The sequence below is a fragment of the Lampetra planeri genome, chromosome 56, assembly GCF_965212315.1.
Source record: "Lampetra planeri chromosome 56, kcLamPlan1.2.h2, whole genome shotgun sequence".
Classification (NCBI taxonomy): domain Eukaryota; kingdom Metazoa; phylum Chordata; class Hyperoartia; order Petromyzontiformes; family Petromyzontidae; genus Lampetra; species Lampetra planeri.
The window spans coordinates 411,750-431,925 of NC_136162.1; the positions used below are offsets into that span (position 1 = coordinate 411,750).

General features: G+C 55.7%; 1 protein-coding gene across 1 annotated transcript in view; it reads left to right on the forward strand.

The window, feature by feature from the left end:
- Window positions 1-19,495, forward strand: part of LOC144735624 (calpain-5-like) — a 36,794-nt gene extending 17,299 nt beyond the window's left edge. Inside the window, exons 7-13 of the mRNA XM_078618056.1 lie at window positions 1,280-1,330; window positions 3,244-3,388; window positions 5,099-5,224; window positions 5,889-6,088; window positions 7,159-7,265; window positions 11,835-11,971; window positions 12,410-19,495. Coding sequence (XP_078474182.1) covers window positions 1,280-1,330; window positions 3,244-3,388; window positions 5,099-5,224; window positions 5,889-6,088; window positions 7,159-7,265; window positions 11,835-11,971; window positions 12,410-12,583 — 940 coding nt within the window. The 3' untranslated portion in view covers window positions 12,584-19,495. The remainder of the gene's footprint in view (window positions 1-1,279; window positions 1,331-3,243; window positions 3,389-5,098; window positions 5,225-5,888; window positions 6,089-7,158; window positions 7,266-11,834; window positions 11,972-12,409) is intronic.
- The last annotated feature ends 681 nt before the right edge of the window (window positions 19,496-20,176 follow it).

Genomic DNA, 20,176 nt, shown 5'->3' on the forward strand with positions numbered 1-20,176 from the left:
TTCCCAGTGACAATGTTTACACACTGCACCAGGTACTTATTGGAGGTCTATTCGCTCTAGGGGAGGCCAAGGAACGGTTCAGATAATCGTCACTGGTGTTAGCAAAGAGCAGAAATTAAACTCTCACTCCGAATCAGTCGAGCGGCATTGTATTTTCATCGGTGTGTGGAAGCTACCTGGTCTGTCGCTCCACAGGAAGCTTCAGGTCTTCTCGGCTACAGTCATTCCCTCCCTTCTCTACGCTTGCGAAACGTTGACCCCCCCTAATGGAACATCTTCGCCAGTTAGAAACATTTAGGCTGGCCTGCCTACAATCCATCCTGGGTTTAATCAAGCTGGATTGTGTGAAGAGCTCACAAATCCTTGAAAGATCTGGACAAAGTCCCATCGGTGAGCTCCTCCGGCAGGCGAGGCTGCGTTGGCTGGATCATGTAGCTCGTATGTCCAGCCACCGCATGCCTAAACAGCTTTTGTTCGGCCGGATAGAGGGTCTAAACGGGCGCGGCACGGGCTAGAGAAGAGATGGAGTGATGTGGTACAAGAGGATGTGGGGCTGAGTGGACTTGCTGATGACTGGTACCAGCGGTGTCAAGATCGGCCTCTGTGGAGGAGGCTCGTGAAGGACGCAACTGGGCAGTTGGAGGCAGTCGCCCTCCACAACAACGGAGGGCAGAGCAGTGATGCTCACAACAAAGGGCGGAGCGCAGGGTGGCTAAAGCACAGCAAGTTGGCACAGTTGGGCGCACAGGTGGTGTATCAGCCAGTCATCTCGGTCAATCGACTCATGGCACCTGGGTCTGCCCCATAACCTGCCAGCAGGCGTTCGACACTTCACGTGGCCTTAACGTGCACATGGCCTGGCACAAGCGCCGTGGTGACGTCACCGCCACTTAGTGGCGAATGGCGGTGGTTGTTGTTGGTAGCGGTTGTGGTGGTGATGGTGTGGGGAGCAGTAGTGTAGCAGTTAACACGCTGCTGCGCTACGAACCCAGCGACCCAAGTTCGATTCCCGCTCACAACCAACACCAACAGTGACGATTATCTGAACTGGCCCTGCGCCTCCTCTAGGTCGACTCAGCCTCAATGAGTACTTGGTGTGGTGTGTAAACAAAGCCACTGGGGAGACAAAGGCGGCCGGGCGTGGTGCGGGCCACCCACCCCCTCTTGTGCCGTACCAGCCTTCATAGGTGCTCGCTAACAGGACTTGCCCCAACATTCTGTTAAGGCTATACGGGTAATCTTTGTCTTTGGTGGTGATCGTGGTTTCCTGTGGTTTCAGGATGACGTTTGAAGACTGGTGCAAGTACTTTACAGACGTGGTGGTGTGCAGGTGAGTTCCTGATGCGAGTGAATGCACTGCGCGTGAGGGTAGGGTGAGTTGTAGGGGGCAGGTGAATGTATTTGACTGGCTGAGTGCGGGTGAGGGGTAGGGTGTTGGTGGAGGTGCAGTGTCGTAGGTCTCTTCTTCTTCTCTCCCTTCTCGAGGCGTGTGCGGGTGGCGTGCGGCGCACACACTCAATCCGAGACGAGGCAGTCGCAGGAGGCACCGTCTTTATTAGGTTCACACCACCAACTCCCCCCTCTCTCACGACCACGCTGCCGTACGGCCCAGTCACGACCCTGCTCGCGTTGCGCCGACAGCGTCGACCGAGACGAGTCCACTCCCAGAACCGGCAGCCCGGAGTTCTCATTCTCCGCTGCTTTTATTCCCCTCGGCACGGCTTGGCTCCGCCCTGGCCACGCTTGGCTCCGCCCTGGCCACGCTTGGCTCCTCCCTGGCCACGATTGGCTCCGCCCTGGCCACGCTTGGCTCCGCCCTGGCCACGATTGGCTCCGCCCTGGCCACGCTTGGCTCCGCCCTGGCCACGCTTGGCTCCGCCCTGGCCACGCTTGGCTCCGCCCTGGCCACGCTTGGCTCCGCCCTGGCCACGCTTGGCTCCGCCCTGGCCACGCTTGGCTCCGCCCTGGCCACGCTTGGCTCCGCCCTGGCCACGCTTGGCTCCGCCCTGGCCACGCTTGGCTCCGCCCTGGCCACGCTTGGCTCCTCCCTGGCCACGATTGGCTCCGCCCTGGCCACGCTTGGCTCCGCCCTGGCCACGCTTGGCTCCGCCCTGGCCACGCTTGGCTCCGCCCTGGCCACGCTTGGCTCCGCCCTGGCCACGCTTGGCTCCGCCCTGGCCACGCTTGGCTCCGCCCTGGCCACGCTTGGCTCCGCCCTGGCCACGATTGGCTCCGCCCTGGCCACGATTGGCTCCGCCCTGGCCACGCTTGGCTCCGCCCTGGCCACGCTTGGCTCCGCCCTAGCCACGCTTGGCTCCGCCCTGGCCACGATTGGCTCCGCCCTGGCCACGCTTGGCTCCTCCTTGGCCACGATTGGCTCCGCCCTGGCCACGCTTGGCTCCTCCCTGGCCACGATTGGCTCCGCCCTGGCCACGCTTGGCTCCGCCCTGGCCACGATTGGCTCCGCCCTGGCCACGCTTGGCTCCTCCTTGGCCACGCTTGGCTCCGCCCTGGCCACGCTTGGCTCCGCCCTGGCCACACTTGGCTCCGCCCTGGCCACGCTTGGCTCCGCCCTGGCCACGATTGGCTCCTCCCTGTCCACGATTGGCTCCGCCCTGGCCACGCTTGGTTCCGCCCTGGCCACACTTGGCTCCGCCCTGGCCACACTTGGCTCCGCCCTGGCCACGCTTCCTCCCTTCTTGAACCCTCCAGAGGGTTCCAGGGGCCTCCCCACGAGGTCTACCGTGACCCTTGCCACAGTTCCTCCGCCCTGCCGGCACACACACACCGTGTGTATGCTCAACGGCGTGTGCGCTAAGTGTCCACCTGCAGTTGCTGTACAGCAGTCAGCGCTGTGTCACTACAGAGGTATGGTGAGGGTAAGCTGCAAGTAGGGTGAGTGTAGCGTGAGGGTGAGTGTAGGGTGCGGGTGAGTGTATGGTGCAGGTGAGTGTAGGGTCAGGGTGAGGTGAGGGTGAGTGTAGTGTGAGTGTAGGGTGCGGGTGAGTGTAGGGTGAGGGTGAGTGATATTGGGCCACTCCAAGAGATACATTACTCTGTGGCCTGAGCTCAACACCGGTGGCACCAGACATCGATGAGTCCACTCCACATCCTCCCGTACTGCATCAGCTCCATCTCTTCTCTAGCCCAACTCTATGTGGCCAAAGAGAAGCTGCTTGTGCAGCTGGGGACCCGGCCAACGCAGCCCCGACCCCCCACGCACTGGAACGCCTGTCCCTGCAGGATCATCAACACGTCGTATTTCACCTTGCACAAAACCTGGGAGGAGGTGATGCTCAAGTCGGCCTGGGTGACCGATGAGAACCCGCTCAAGAACCGTGCCGGGGGCTGCATCAACAACCGCAGCACGGCGCTGCAGAACCCACAGGCACAACCGCACACCCACACACACAACCGCTACACCCCACACACATAACCGCACACACACAGACACAACCGCACACACCCCACACACACACAACCGCGCACACACACAACCGCACACACACAGACACAACCGCACACACCCCACACACACACACAACCATACACACCCCACACACAACCACACACAACCACACACACCCCACACACACAACCGCATACACCCCACACACACAACCGCACATACCCCAGACACACAACCGCACACACCCCACACACACAACTGCACACACACACAACCACACCCCCCCCCCACACAGACACAAACGCACCCACACACAAAACCGCATGCACACACAACCACACACACCCCACACAGACACAACCGCACACCTACACACCCCCACCCCCCCACACACAACTGCACACCCACCCACCCACATAACCGCATACACCCTACACAACCGCACATACCTCCCACACACACAACCGCACATCCACACACAACTGCATACCCTCCCCCCCCCATACATATAACCGCACATCCACCCACACAACCGCACACCCCCCAAAACTATATTGCGGGGGGTGTGCAGTTGTGTGGGTGATGCTGTGATGTGTGGGATGCATGTGACGCGTGTTGGTGTGTGCGACACGTGTGTGTGATGCGTGTTCTGTGTGTAACGCGTGTTGGCGTGTGTGACGCGTGTTTGTGTGTGTGCCACGTGTTGGCGTGGTGCAGTTTGTGTTTGACGTGTGTGTGATGCATGTTCTATGTGTAACGCGTGTTGGTGCGTGTTGGCGTGGTACAGTTTGTGTTTGACGTGTGTGTGATGCGTGTTTGTGTGTGTGCCGCGTGTTGGCATGGTGCAGTTTGTGTTTGACGTGTGTGTGATGCGTGTTCTATGTGTAACGCGTGTTGGTGCGTGTTGGCGTAGTTTGTGTTTGACGTGTGTGTGATGCGTGTTTGTGTGTGTGCCGCGTGTTGGCATGGTGCAGTTTGTGTTTGACGTGTGTGTGATGCGTGTTCTATGTGTAACGCGTGTTGGTGCGTGTTGGCGTAGTTTGTGTTTGACGTGTGTGTGACGCGTGTTCTGTGTGTGGCGTAGTTTGTGTTTGACGTGTGTGTGATGCGTGTTCTATGTGTAACGCGTGTTGGTGCGTGTTGGCGTAGTTTGTGTTTGACGTGTGTGTGACGCGTGTTCTGTGTGTGGCGTAGTTTGTGTTTGACGTGTGTGTGACGCGTGTTCTGTGTGTGGCGTAGTTTGTGTTTGACGTGTGTGTGACGCGTGTTCTGTGTGTGGCGTAGTTTGTGTTTGACGTGTGTGTGACGCGTGTTCTGTGTGTGGCATAGTTTGTGTTTGACGTGTGTGTGATGCGTGTTCTGTGTGTGGCATAGTTTGTGTTTGACGTGTGTGTGACGCGTGTTCTGTGTGTGGCGTAGTTTGTGTTTGACGTGTGTGTGATGCGTGTTCTGTGTGTGGCGTAGTTTGTGTTTGACGTGTGTGTGATGCGTGTTCTGTGTGTGGCGTAGTTTGTGTTTGACGTGTGTGTGACGCGTGTTCTGTGTGTGGCGTAGTTTGTGTTTGACGTGTGTGTGATGCGTGTTCTGTGTGTGGCGTAGTTTGTGTTTGACGTGTGTGTGATGCGTGTTCTGTGTGTGGCGTAGTTTGTGTTTGACGTGTGTGTGATGCGTGTTCTGTGTGTGGCGTAGTTTGTGTTTGACGTGTGCAAGGCGGAGGACATGGTGCTCGTGTGCCTGCAGCAGGAGGACCGGCGCGAGCAGCGCACGTCCGGGCGCAGCGGAGAGAACCTCGCCATCGGCTTTGACATCTACAGGGTGACGCTAGCGCGGGGGAGCACGGGGGGAGCGCGGGGGAGTAGGGGGAGCCGGGGGGGAGCACGGGGGAGCCGGGGGGGAGCGGGGGGGAGCCGGGGGGGAGCGGGGGGGAGCGGGGGGGGGGGCGCGCGGGGGGGGCGCGCGGGGTGCAGGGAAGAGCAGGGGGGAGCAGGGGGGAGCACGGGGTGCACGGAGGAGCAGGGGGGAGCAGGGGGGAGCAGGGGGGATCACGCGGGAGCACGGGAGGTAGCGCCTGGTTTAATCCCCCAATACCAACGCTCGTCAATCACCACGAAGTGGCGGTGACGTCACCACGCCGCCTGTGCCAGGCCAGGTGGAGTTTGAGGCCACGTGAAGTGTCGAAGGCTCGCTGACGAGGAAGGTCACGGGACAGACCCAGCAGGTGGTGGCGTGGGTTGAATGCTGTGACAGGCTAGGTGCAGGAGGCGGTCAGGTGACAGACCCACGTGCCATGGGTTCACTGAGACTCGCCCACCACCCAAGCCAGCCTCAGCCCACGTTTCTGGGGAGGGGGGCCGGGCCTAAACAGAAAGAGGCGGAGCAGAATGAGACTATGTATGTAGACTGCAGGAGCTCATATTCACCCAACGCCACCACGGCTCACCCCCCCCCATCCCCCCCCCTCGCTGGCTGCGTGCAACAGGTGGAGCGCAATCGTGAGTTCCGCATGCACGCGTTGCAGCAGGAGAAGGTGGCGAGCTCCGTGTACATCAACTCGCGCAGCGTGGTGCTGCGCCAGGAGCTGGCGATGGGCCGCTACGTCGCCGTGGCCACCACCTTCGAGCCGCGCCAGCAGGGCCGCCTGCTGCTGCGCGTCTTCACCGACGTCGCGTCGCGTTGCAGGTGCTCGCACGCACGCAGCGCGACCAATGCCCTGCGAGAAACGGTGGTTTTCTCTTGTTGTTGTGGCTTTGGTGGTGGCGGTGGTGATGGCGCTGACGGGGGGGATCTTTGTTTGGTGATGGCGGTGGTGGTGATGGTGGCAGTGATGGTGGTGGTTGCAGTGGGGGATCTTTGTTTGGTGGTGGCGGTGGTGGTGATGGTGGCAGTGATGGTGGTGGTTGCAGTGGGGGATCTTTGTTTGGTGGTGGCGGTGGTTGTGATGGTGGCGGTGGTGGTGATGGTGGCGATGGTGGCGATGGTGGTGGTGATGGTGGCAGTGATGGCGGTAGTGGCAGTGGGGGATCTGTGTTTGGTGGTGATGGTGGCGATGATGGTGGTGGTGGCGGTGATGGGGGATCTTTGTTTGGTGGTGGTGATGGTGGCGATGATGGTGGCGGTGGTGGTGGGGATCTTTATTTGGCGGTGGCAGTATTGGCGGTGATTGCGGGTCTGCTGCTGCCGCTGCACGTGGCCCCTGTAATCATCCAGCGCTGTGGAGGCCGTACTCCTGGTTCACCAGGAGGAGGCAGTGCAGTAAAGTGTGGAATAATCTCCATCTGTGCCATATCTGTACATGGGGGATAGAGTGTTGCCCCCTCTCCGGGTGCTCTGTTTTCTTCCTCCGAGACGATGCAATAAACACGACTCGTCAGTAATCGGGGCCGAAAACACCTTAATGAATAAACACGCAATGGAGCAGCAGCAGCATCACGACCTTCGTGAAATACGCCTCTCCAGAATAAATAAAGGATAATACCGGTCCTGGGCCTACCCTAGGTCGTCGCCTGGTGCGGTGTGTAAACATCGTCACTGGGGAGACAAAGGCGGCCAGGCGTGGTGCTGGCCACCCACCCTCTCGTGCGACGTGCCGGCCTTCATCGGTGCTACTCGCTAACAGCACTTGCCCCAGCAGTCTGTTAAGGCTACACGGGGGGGAGGGGATCTTTGTCTTTGTGTGCGAGTGTTCAGTGCCCCGCGTCTCGTCCTCGCTGCCGTGCTGTCGTTAGCGCTGATTGTCCCCCCCCCCCCAGGGAGCTGGTGGTGGACGTGCCAGCGCACACGTGCTGGAGCGGCATCGTGGGCTACCCCAGCCTCGTCACCAGCCTGCACCTGGTCAGCGCCTCCGGGCTGCCCCCAGGTGTGACGACCCCCCTCCCCTGTAGTGACCCCCGTCGTGCCCCCCCCCCCCCGCCCCCGTCGTGACCTTGTTACACGATTTTGTATTTTACCAGATAAAGCCCACGGAGCTCATCGCTAGCTCTTTTCCAGGAGCAACCTGGCCATCACGTGGAAATGTATCGCTGCCAAACCAATATCACTCTAAACGCGTGACGTTGATTGCAAATATACAACAGGCTTCAGGGTGGGGATCGAACCCACCAGGCGAAGTAGTTAACATCTGCTGCTGCTGCTTGCTGCTGCTAGCTGCTGCTTGCTGCTGCTAGCTGCTGCTTGTTGCTGCTAGCTGCTGCTAGCTACTGCTAGCTATTGTTGCTATCTGCTGCTTGCTGCTGCTAGCTGCTGCTAGCTACTGCTGCTGCTGTTGCTATCTGCTGCTTGCTGCTGCTAGCTGCTGCTTGTTGCTGCTAGCTGCTGCTAGCTACTGCTAGCTATTGTTGCTATCTGCTGCTTGCTGCTGCTAGCTGCTGCTAGCTACTGCTAGCTATTGTTGCTATCTGCTGCTTGTTGCTGCTAGCTGCTGCTAGCTACTGCTAGCTATTGTTGCTAGCTGCTGCTTGTTGCTGCTAGCTGCTGCTAGCTACTGCTAGCTATTGTTGCTATCTGCTGCTTGCTGCTGCTAGCTGCTGCTAGCTACTGCTAGCTATTGTTGCTATCTGCTGCTTGTTGCTGCTAGCTGCTGCTAGCTACTGCTAGCTATTGTTGCTATCTGCTGCTTGTTGCTGCTAGCTGCTGCTAGCTACTGCTAGCTATTGTTGCTATCTGCTGCTTGTTGCTGCTAGCTGCTGCTAGCTACTGCTAGCTATTGTTGCTAGCTGCTGCTTGTTGCTGCTAGCTGCTGCTAGCTACTGCTAGCTATTGTTGCTATCTGCTGCTTGCTGCTGCTAGCTGCTGCTAGCTACTGCTAGCTATTGTTGCTATCTGCTGCTTGTTGCTGCTAGCTGCTGCTAGCTACTGCTGCTGCTGTTGCTATCTGCTGCTTGCTGCTGCTAGCTGCTGCTTGTTGCTGCTAGCTGCTGCTAGCTACTGCTAGCTATTGTTGCTATCTGCTGCTTGCTGCTGCTAGCTGCTGCTAGCTACTGCTGCTGCTGTTGCTATCTGCTGCTTGCTGCTGCTAGCTACTGCTAAGTACTGTTGCTATCTGCTGCTTGCTGCTGCTATTGCTGCTGCTAGCTACTGCCAGCTGCTGTTGCTGCTACTGCTGCTGCTGCTTGCTGCTGCTGTTGCTACTGCTGCTATTGCTACTGCTGCTGTTGCTACTTGCTGCTGCTGCTTGCTGCTGCTGTTGCTACTGCTGCTATTGCTACTGCTGCTGCTACTTGCTGCTGCTGCTTGCTGCTGCTGTTGCTACTGCTGCTATTGCTGCTGTTGCTACTTGCTGCTGCTGCTTGCTGCTGCTGTTGCTACTGCTGCTGTTGCTACTGCTGCTGTTGCTACTTGCTGTTGCTACTTGCTGCTGCTGCTTGCTGCTGCTGTTGCTACTGCTGCTATTGCTACTGCTGCTGTTGCTACTTGCTGTTGCTACTTGCTGCTGCTGCTTGCTGCTGCTGTTGCTACTGCTGCTATTGTTGCTGCTACTGCTGCTGTTGCTACTAGCTGCTGCTAGCTGCTGCTGCTAATACTGCTGCAACTGCTGTTGCTTGCTGCTGCTAGCTGCTGCTAGCTACTGCTAGCTACTGTTGCTTGCTGCTGCTTGCTGCTGCTACTGCTGCTTGCCACTGCTAGCTGCTGATTCTAGCTGCTGCTGCTATCTCCTGATTGCTACTGCTGCTGCTAGCTGATTGCTGCTGCTAGCTGCTGCTTCTGCGGCTGTCGCTACTGCTTACTGCTGCTGCTGCTTACTGCTGCTACTGCTGCTGCTGCTACTACTGCTGCAACTGCTGTTGCTTGCTGCTACTGCTGCTATTGCTGCAGCTACTGCTGCATGTGATCCCAATGGAGTAATTTGCGGGGTTAATTTATCAACGTCAGGGATGTTTTGGGCTCATAGATAAGAAAGTGACGCAATGCGAATTGGTGGTTCTCTGTGGGTCTGCATGTGAAGTGTTACGGGTCCTCCTGGCCAGGAACAACCTGAGTGAGTGGAGAGGCCTCGTGCTGCTTGGCCAGCACTCTCGGCATCGTGTGTGTGGAGCAAACCCCACACACGACAGGGAGAGATCACACAAACTACACTCACTCACTGCAGAACAGGGAGAGATCACACAAACTACACTCACTCACTGCAGAACAGGGGGAGATCACACAAACTACACTCACTCACTGCAGAACAGGGGGAGATCACACAAACTACACTCACTCACTGCAGAACAGGGAGAGATCACACAAACTACACTCACTCACTGCAGAACAGGGGGAGATCACACAAACTACACTCACTCACTGCAGAACAGGGGGAGATCACACAAACTACACTCACTCACTGCAGAACAGGGGGAGATCACACAAACTACACTCACTCACTGCAGAACAGGGGGAGATCACACAAACTACACTCACTCACTGCAGAACAGGGGGAGATCACACAAACTATACTCACTCACTGCAGAACAGGGGGAGATCATACAAACTACACTCACTCACTGCAGAACAGGGGGAGATCACACAAACTATACTCACTCACTGCAGAACAGGGGGAGATCACACAAACTACACTCACTCACTGCAGAACAGGGGGAGATCACACAAACTACACTCACTCACTGCAGAACAGGGGGAGATCATACAAACTACACTCACTCACTCTCACTGCAGAACAGGGGGAGATCATACAAACTACACTCACTCACTGCAGAACAGGGGGAGATCATACAAACTCTACTCACTCACTGCAGAACAGGGGGAGATCATACAAACTCTACTCACTCACTGCAGAACAGGGGGAGATCACACAAACTCTACTCACTCACTGCAGAACAGGGGGAGATCATACAAACTACACTCACTCACTGCAGAACAGGGGGAGATCATACAAACTACACTCACTCACTCTCACTGCAGAACAGGGGGAGATCATACAAACTACACTCACTCACTGCAGAACAGGGGGAGATCATACAAACTACACTCACTCTCACTGCTGAACAGGGGGAGATCATACAAACTCCACTCACTCACTCTGCAGAACAGGGGGAGATCATACAAACTACACTCACTCACTGCAGAACAGGGGGAGATCATACAAACTCTACTCACTCACTCTGCAGAACAGGGGGAGATCATACAAACTCTACTCACTCACTGCAGAACAGGGGGAGATCATACAAACTCTACTCACTCACTCTGCAGAACAGGGGGAGATCATACAAACTCTACTCACTCACTGCAGAACAGGGGGAGATCATACAAACTCTACTCTCTCACTCTGCAGAACAGGGGGAGATCACACAAACTCCACTCACTCACTCTGTAGAACAGGGGGAGATCATACAAACTATACTCACTCACTCTGCACAACAAGGGGAGATCATACAAACTATACTCACTCACTCTGCAGAACAGGGGGAGATCACACAAACTACACTCACTCACTCTGTAGAACAGGGGGAGATCACACAAACTCTACTCACTCACTCTGCAGAACAGGGGGAGATCATACAAACTCTACTCTCTCACTCTGCAGAACAGGGGGAGATCACACAAACTCCACTCACTCACTCTGTAGAACAGGGGGAGATCATACAAACTATACTCACTCACTCTGCACAACAAGGGGAGATCATACAAACTATACTCACTCACTCTGCAGAACAGGGGGAGATCACACAAACTACACTCACTCACTCTGTAGAACAGGGGGAGATCACACAAACTCCACTCACTCACTCTGCAGAACAAGGGGAGATCATACAAACTATACTCACTCACTGCTGAACAGGGGGAGATCATACAAACTCTACTCACTCACTCTCACTGCTGAACAGGGGGAGATCATACAAACTCCACTCACTCACTGCTGAACAGGGGGAGATCATACAAACTACACTCACTCACTGCTGAACAGGGGGAGATCATACAAACTACACTCACTCACTGCTGAACAGGGGGAGATCATACAAACTACACTCACTCACTGCTGAACAGGGGGAGATCACACAAACTCTACTCACTCACTCTGCAGAACAGGGGGAGATCATATAAACTCCACTCACTCTCACTCTGTATAACAGGGGGATAGTCATACAAACTCCACTCTCTCACTGTAGAACAGGGGGAGATCATACAAACTCCACTCTCTCACTCTAGAACAGGGGGAGGTCATACAAACTCCACTCACTCACTCTCACTCTGTAGAACAGGGGGAGATCATATAAACTCCACTCACACACTCTTTTGTACAGGGGGAGATGATATAAACTCCACTCACTGTAGAACGGGGGGGGGTGGGTGAGAGAGGAAGCACACAAATCCAGGGCCCTGTGTTGCCGCGCGTCACGAGCGTTCACCGTGCGGCCGCGGTTGCTCCACCGTGCGGCCGCGGTTGCTCCGCCGCGCTCACGGGGCCACGGCCCCCTCCGCCTCGCCGCAGGCTCCAGCCCCTACGCCGTGATCCGGAGCGAAGGCAGCAAGGTGCGGAGCCGGCCCCACGCCGACACGCAGGAGCCCGCCCTGGACACCAAGGCGCTGTTCTACCGGCGCAAGCCCGACCAGCCCATCGTGATCGAGGTGCGCCGGGCTGAGAATCGCCGTGAGAATCGCCGTCGGTCGCTCTCGCGAGTGAGAATCGCCGTGAGAATCGCTGTCGGTGGCTCTCGCGAGCGTGAGAATCGCGGTGCTGTTTGTGGGGAGCGGCGGCGTAGCGGTTTCGCACGCGATGGACACCGGCGACCCGGGTTCGATTTCCGCTCGCGGGCAACGCCAGTGACGATTCTCTCAACCGGTCCTCGGGCCCACTCCCATAGGTCGACTCGGCCTCGAACGAGTACCCGGTGCGGCGTGTAAACATCGCCACTGGGGAGACAAAGGCGGCCGGGCGTGGTGCTGGCCACCCGCCCCCTCGTTGCGCGGTGCCGGCCTTCGTAGGCGCCGCCACTCGCAGCACTTGCCCCAACAGCCTGTTGAGGCTACACGGGGGACGTTTGTCTTGTGTGTGGGTGCTCACAGCTGTGGAACAAGAGCTGCGTGTGCTCCGAGTTCATCGGCAAGGTGTCCGTGCCGGCCACGCTGGGCGACCTCAAGAGCAGCCACAGCATGAGGCTGCAGGGCAGCGACGGCAGCAGCGACCGCGGCAGCGTCCTCATCAGCGTCAACTCCAGCGACGACCTCGTGGCCATCTGAGCCACGTGGGGTCACGAAGGGTCACGTAGAGCCCCCCCCCCCCCCACTGTCACCCAAGACACGGGAGTCCCCCCCCACCACCACCACTAACTGCCCCCATTCCTCCCCCTTTCCCACCACCCCCTTTCCCTTCCCCACCGCCCCCCTTACTCACCACCCCCTTCCCCACCACCCCCCCCCCTTCCCCATCATGCCCCCCTTCCTCACCTGCACCCCCTTCCCCGCAATGTCCAATCACAAACGAGGGGAGCCGGACGCCCCCCTCGTTTTGTGCTCCGTGTGAACAAAGCCTCCAGCATATTTTTGTAATGTTTTTTACATCTTCTCTTCTTGTTACCACAACATCCCGCCGGCCGTACCCGACAGGCCCTCGCTGTGGGGCAGCGCGTCGCCTGTGCCAGCGTGCTCGGCGTCGCGCCAGTGGTGAGTGTCAGCGAGGCACTTTCCTGGCCGGCCGCGGTCGCCCGCAGCGGCCGTGTTGTTGGGCCGCCGAGGTCGGCGTCCGTGCGGGGAAGGCCGACGCGCTGCCCTCTTTGGGCCGCATCGTCAACACCGCGGCTTTCCCCTGCGAGTTCTTTTGTTTGTTACATTACCGCTAGATTTGTTGTCACGACCAACTCGTTTTTATTCTATCTGGTAAGGCTCCAGCGAGCTACGCTCAGCTCACTGTTTCGTAATCGAGGCGGCCGTCGCAAATGATGGCTGCTCGAACGTAGCGGCGCATCTTTCGCCGTGTGGGAAATTTACAGCAGCAGCCCAAATACGCGACGTCAACTCTCAACGTGGAGGGAGAACCCGGAGGTCCCGGAGGAAAAATCCACGCGACCACGGGGAGAGAGACGCGCAAGCTCCAAATATACAGCAGGCAGGCGTCAGGGACGGGATCGAACCCACGACCTCCTGTATACCAGGCGAGGTAGTTAACATCTCCTAGCCACCGTGAACTCTTCCCCCCTCTTGCTTGAGTGTGGTCGCGATGGCGGTGAAGTTGGCATGAGCAGCGGTGGGAACGGGAACGTGGAGGTGGCCCTGTGGAACCCGTTCCTCCTCCTGCAGCAGCAGCAGCAGCCCATGTTCACTGACATTCTCTTTGATACTCTCACACTCTCACACGTTCACTGACACTCAGGCTGACACACTCAACCTCTCACACTCTCGCTCGCACTCTCACTCGCACTCCGATCATACTCTCACACTCTCACTCACACTTACTCCGATCACACTCTCACCCGCTTGCTCACACTCTCGCTCACACTCCTCTCACACTCCGACACTCGCCACCGCGTCCCCTCTTTCGGACCCCTCTCAGAGTTCCCGCTACACGAGGATGCTGTGGTGACAAGTGCCGGCGTGGCATGCCCTGGTGGCCTATCACTGTGGCGTTGTGGTGTGCCGTCCCGGTGTAGCGTGGCTTGCCAGTGTGGCGTGGCGTCCCGGTGTAGCGTGGCTTGCCAGTGTGGCGTGCCGTCCCGGTGTAGCGTGGCTTGCCAGTGTGGCGTGGCGTCCCGGTGTAGCGTGGCTTGCCAGTGTGGTGTGGCGTCCCGGTGTAGCGTGGCTTGCCAGTGTGGTGTGGCGTCCCGGTGTAGCGTGGCTTGCCAGTGTGGTGTGGCGTCCCGGTGTAGCGTGGCTTGCCAGTGTGGTGTGCCGTCCCGGTGTAGCGTGGCTTGCCAGTGTGGCGTGGCGTCCCGGCGTGGCGTGGCAGCTCGTGTCCACCACTGGGCACGGCAAGAGGGCACTCGCTCACTTTGCACTTCCGTTCAGCTTTGCCAAACACGGCTCCGCGAGGTGCGCTGTGGAAGCCGCACGCGTCCGCTATGTGGCCCAGTATGGGAATCTAACCGTGGCCTTTACTCTCTGTGCCTCCGAGCTAAGTGGCGTGGCCGTTTTCCAAGGTAGGTGCATGCAAGCCTACCCTGTAATCAAAATGAGATCAATGTCGTGTGTGCGTGTGTCCGTGTGCCTGTTTACGTTAATGTGGGGAGCGGTAGTGTCGTGGTTAGCGCTGCGCTACGAACCTGGCGACCCGAGTTCGATTCCCGCTCACGGCCAACACCCAGTGACGATTATTTGAACCGGTCGTGGGCCTCCCCTAGGTCGACTCAGCCTCAAATGAGTACCTGATGCGGTGTGTAAACATCGCCACTGGGGAGACAAAGGCAGCCGGGCGTGGTGTTGGCCACCCACCCCCTCGTGTGCCGTGCCGGCCTTCATAGGTGCTCGCTAACAGCACTTGCCTCAACAGTCTGTTGAGGCTATACGGGGAATCTTTGTCTTTGTTTACATGTTTGGGGAGTGGTGGCGCAGCGGTTAGCGCGCTACGCTACGAAACCTGGCGACCCGAGTTCGATCCCGCTTGCGGCCACCACCGGCGATGAATGTCTAAATCAGTCCTGGGCCTCCCCCCTAGGTCGACTCGGCCTCAAATGAGTACCCGGTGCGGTGTGTAAACATCGCCACTGGGGAGACAAAGGCGGCCGGGCGTGGTGCCGGTGACCCACTCCTTCGTATGCCGTTCCGGCCTTCATAGGTGCTCGCTAACAGCACTTGCCTCTACAGTCTGTTCAGGCTACACGGGGGATCTTTGTTTTGGTTTGTTTTTTGTGCACTCATTCAACTTTAAGTTCCCTCTGCGTCACCTTGGGACATGTTTACCAATCATCAGGCACATGCACCATGTTATGACGTGAGTGTGGATCGGTGTCCTGAGGAACGGAGTGTGGATCGGTGCGCTGAGGAACGGAGTGTGGATCGGTGCGGTGAGGAACGGAGTGTGGATCGGTGCGGTGAGGAGCGGAGTGTGGATCGGTGCGGTGAGGAACGGAGTGTGGATCGGTGCGGTGAGGAACGGAGTGTGGATCGGTGCGGTGAGGAACGGAGTGTGGATCGGTGCGGTGAGGAACGGAGTGTGGATCGGTGCGGTGAGGAACGGAGTGTGGATAGGTGCGCTGAGGAACGGAGTGTGGATCGGGGCCCTGAGGATCGGAGTGTGGATCGGTGCGGTGAGGAAAGGAGTGTGGATCGGTGCGGTGAGGAACGGAGTGTGGATCGGTGCGGTGAGGAACGGAGTGTGGATCGGTGAGGTGAGGAATGGAGTGTGGATCGGTGCGGTGAGGAACGGAGTGTGGATCGGTGCGGTGAGGAATGGAGTGTGGATCGGTGCGGTGAGGAACGGAGTGTGGATCGGTGAGGTGAGGAATGGAGTGTGGATCGGTGCGGTGAGGAACGGAGTGTGGATCGGTGCGGTGAGGAACGGAGTGTGGATCGGTGAGGTGAGGAATGGAGTGTGGATCGGTGCGGTGAGGAACGGAGTGTGGATCGGTGCGGTGAGGAATGGAGTGTGGATCGGTGAGGTGAGGACCAGAGTGGGTCTCTGCCGCTGGATTGCCACTGAGCAGTGGCAGGAGAAGCAATGTTTTATTCGAAACGAGGAATTTCCCACTTCATATTAAAACAAATGGAATTAGTTTGCCTTGATAACAATTGCTTATTTACCCAGTGAAGCCAGACTGAACAGTCCGAAGACAGTTTTAGGGAGGGCGCTGCCATATTATTTGGTCGTTTGGCCAGTTCCAACAAGGAGAGTTTGGCTTCTTAATATGTCGTACGTATGTTAAACTTCTTTCGCGCCGTACGTAGCCCACCATGATGAACTGAGTTTTAGCATTTAGCGTCATTTATACAAACTATATCGCGTAGCGTGCAGTTCCAGATGCCTTTAGCCAATCATTGAAAAGTGTTTGTTCGTGTGCGAGAAACCCAGAGAAACCGGAGACAATCCACACGGAACGGGGTGAACGTAGACCTCTGTGGGTCTCTCTGAGTCTCTGAGTCTCTGTGCAAGTCTGTGGACCTCCCTGTGAGTCTATGGATATCTGTGTGAGTCTGTGGGTCTATGAGTCGCTGTGAGTCTATGCATCTCTCTGTGAGTCTATGACTCCACGTGCGAGTCTGGGTCTCTGTGTGTCTAAGAGATAGGGGGATACTGTCAGGGCTAATGTATGGGTATCTGTGTGATTATTGGTCTTTATATATCTGTGAATCTCTGTACGAAGTCTGTCGAGGTTTCTCTGTGAATCTAAGAGGAGATGGTGGGAGATTGTTCGGGCACATCCGTGGTTCTCTGTGTAAATCTGTGGATCTCTCTGTGAGTCTATGTATCTCTGTCTGTGGTTCTCTATGTGTCTATGGGTCTCTTGAGTCCGTGGGGCACTCTGTGAGTCTGTGGAGGTGTCTCTGTGAGTCTGTCTCAGTGGAAAGTTGCTGGGATGAGACTCTGAGGTCCGGTCTGGGAGGTCCCCGCGCGTGCCCTGGGCGGGCGCTGCGGAAGGTGGGGACCGTTGATGGCGAGCACGCGCCATGTCATCGGTGGCTTGGGCCACGGTGACCTCTGCTTGGTCTTGATATCCATTGTGGGACACCGCCGGTCTGCGGACCACTCCACGTGGCCTTGCGGGACGCCGCTGGTCTGCAGACCACAGATTGGGTGCCACTGTGCCATCACCATCATCATCATCAACTTGTCTTAAAGCGGCCTGCTGCTCAAGGCTCATCTCTTGTTTACAGCCACCGAGCCAAGTGGAGGAAATCCCACATCCATATGGTTGGGGGGAAGAATCTCGTCTCTCCTGGTGACAACCACTTAACTTTTACCTACAAACCAGTAGTTATTTAATCGATTCCGGGAGGGATGATGATGATGATGGGCTGAGCCAAACCCCACCCCCCACCACCTCCACCCCAACCAGGATTCGACCTTCCGATAGCGCGAGCCGCTGGTGTCCCCCAGGAATCCATCGGCCTGGTCCGGCGGGCTGTGGGTGGCACGCGGTGTCGGATCGTGAATCCGGGAGGTCGCGGAATTTCATGACCCCTTCATAATAAAGGGGGTTGTCGTTGGGGTTGTTTGTTGGGTTGTTTGTTGGGGTTGTCGTTGGGGTTTATTGGGTTGTTGTTGGGTTGTTGTTGGGGTTAGATCGCATAAACATGTGTCCGTTAAACTCGCCACTAACGCTCGGCAGCCAATTTTGTCAAGGATTTGTCACGTCAGAATAGAAACGTGCCAATTGAGAATATTTATCCTGGAGGAATCCGATGAGCTATAAAGCTCTTTTTCACAGATGTCCACTACGGGCGGCAGGTAAGAAGGTTACAACAACAATACAAAGTTCAAGAAAGGTCAACAAATCACACAAACACAAACAAATACAAACTAAACCATCCCCATCCTACCAATGAGGTGTTCACTTATTTTTCACAAGCGACCTGGCAATCACAAATGACAGCTCAAAAAAGTGACACCATCATTTGGACATTTGTAGCAGCAAAGTCATCGAAATAATCTCCGTGCACGTTTCTAAATGTGTTACGAGGGGAAACCGGAGGACCCGCAGGAAGAAACATCCACGCGACCACGGGGAGAGAGAGACGCCAACTCCAAATATACAGCAGCAGCAGGCGTCAGGGTCGGGATCGAACCCACGACCTCCTGCACACCAGGCGAGGTAGTCAACATCTCACCACCTTGATGAGAGAGACGCAGACTGCAAATACACAGCAGCAGCAGGCGTCAGTGTCAGGATCGAACCCCGGACCTCCTGTATACCAGGCGAGGTAGTTAACATCTCACCACCTTGATGAGAGAGACGCAGACTGCAAATATACAGCAGCAGCAGAAGGTGTCGATCGGGATCGAACCCCCGACCTCCAGGCCAGGAAGATAACATGTCAACCACCGTGGCGTCCCTCAAATAATCCAAGTTCAAATTGCATCGTCAATTCCGAAGCTTGGGAAAGGCAGTAAAGCAACAGCAAAAACAGTCCCAAGATAAGGCAACACAGACCCTCGGTAGAATGGAACTCTCAATCCGCTGTTCAGGATAAAGTGTGCAACTGGCGGCTACTGCGCTTGCGATCTAAACCCCCAAAACACAACCCTTTTATTCTGAGTTAAATTACACTGGTCAACACACTTTTTCTGGCATAAGGTATTCCAAGGGTTTTAAGGTAATGTTGGGGTGCTGATTCCAAATCTGGCATCAGTTTTTGTCTATCACATCAGGTTTTTGAGATCTCAAATATAGCATTTTCAATAAAAACTGCAGAAGAAAAATATTAAATAAATGTGGATATCTACATACAATGATATTATAAACACACTATCCTAAAAATACAGCACCATATTTTAACACTAAAGCAGTCACTGACTCGCAACAACTTGCAATCATAAGTGACAGAGTTAATTTCGGGTAAAATCAATGAAAATGGAGTATGCCGATAGCATAAAAATGAGATGTGATGGAGCAAATCTGAGATCAGATTTGGAATCGGCACCCTGAAATTAGTTTAAAACCAGCTGCAAAAGTCCAGGCCAGAAAAAGTGTTTTTGTTTGTTGACCAGTGTTATTCTGAATCATTATTCTGAGTCATTATTCTCGGTCATATTCTGAGTTGTATTATTCTGAGTTCTATTTCGTCACGCATTAAACTCGCGACGTCGCCCACCGGCTAATCGGTTTTTACTTCCGGCTGCTTAACTTTTTTTTGTATCCGATTTTAAGCAAAAATTGTATTCAAAATATCTCACTTTGTTTCTAAACCTTCGAAAGAGTGTAACTTGAATAAAGGGTAATTGGATCGTGGTGTGTGTCTCTGGGTGTTCGCCTCCTGCAGTGCTCCATGCACGATGAGCACATTTGTATGGGAATCGCATCTAAAACTATATTGTTGTATTATTTTATTTTATTATTACACGCTTTTTGTTAACTCACTGTCTTTTGTTGTCGTTGTATCCTCAAATCTTAACTAATTTTTACCCACTTCCCAATGTGGTATCGACTGCAAACTTGTTATACTTATGTCATAATGATGACAATACTATATTATATCAAAATAAATAAACATTTTAAAACATTATTTTTTATATGTTAAGTTTCGGCTTGGGTCTAATTGTCCACGGTCAACTGACGTTATGGCAAGCTTCGGGGCCACCTCCTGGAGTCGTGGACTTCTTCCATTGCTAGTACGGTACATTTAAAACTAGTTTTTTTTTTAAATATGACTTATTATGAGGTAAGGTCCAACTGAGCCATGTAACTCATTGTCAGACGCGACCTGCCCGTCACAAATGATCTCTCAACGAGAGTGGATTCATCATCGTGAGGACATTGTGGCAGCAAATGTTCTAAACGCGTGGTGATGTCGATTCTAAATGTGGAGGGGGAGGGACCGGAGAAAAATCCACGCGACCACGGGGAGAGACGCAAACTCCAAATATACAGCAGCAGCAGGCGTCAGGGTCGGGATGGAACCCACGACCTCCTGCACACCAGGCGAGGTAGTTAACATCTCGCCATCTTAACGGAGCGGGAGCCAAGGGACGAGACCCTGGGCGTGCGTCTGAGAGGTCGCACGCCCAGGAAGGAGATGGAGCGATTAAATCTGTTCATCTGCCGGCGCCGGGTGGGATCGTGAGATCGTGAGAGGGGTCGGCGGCTTGGCTGCTGCTTCATCCAGCAGTGAATAGACCACGTGGGCTGCTGCCTTCATCCAGCAGTGAATAGACCACGTGGGCTGCTGCTTCATCCAGCAGTGAAT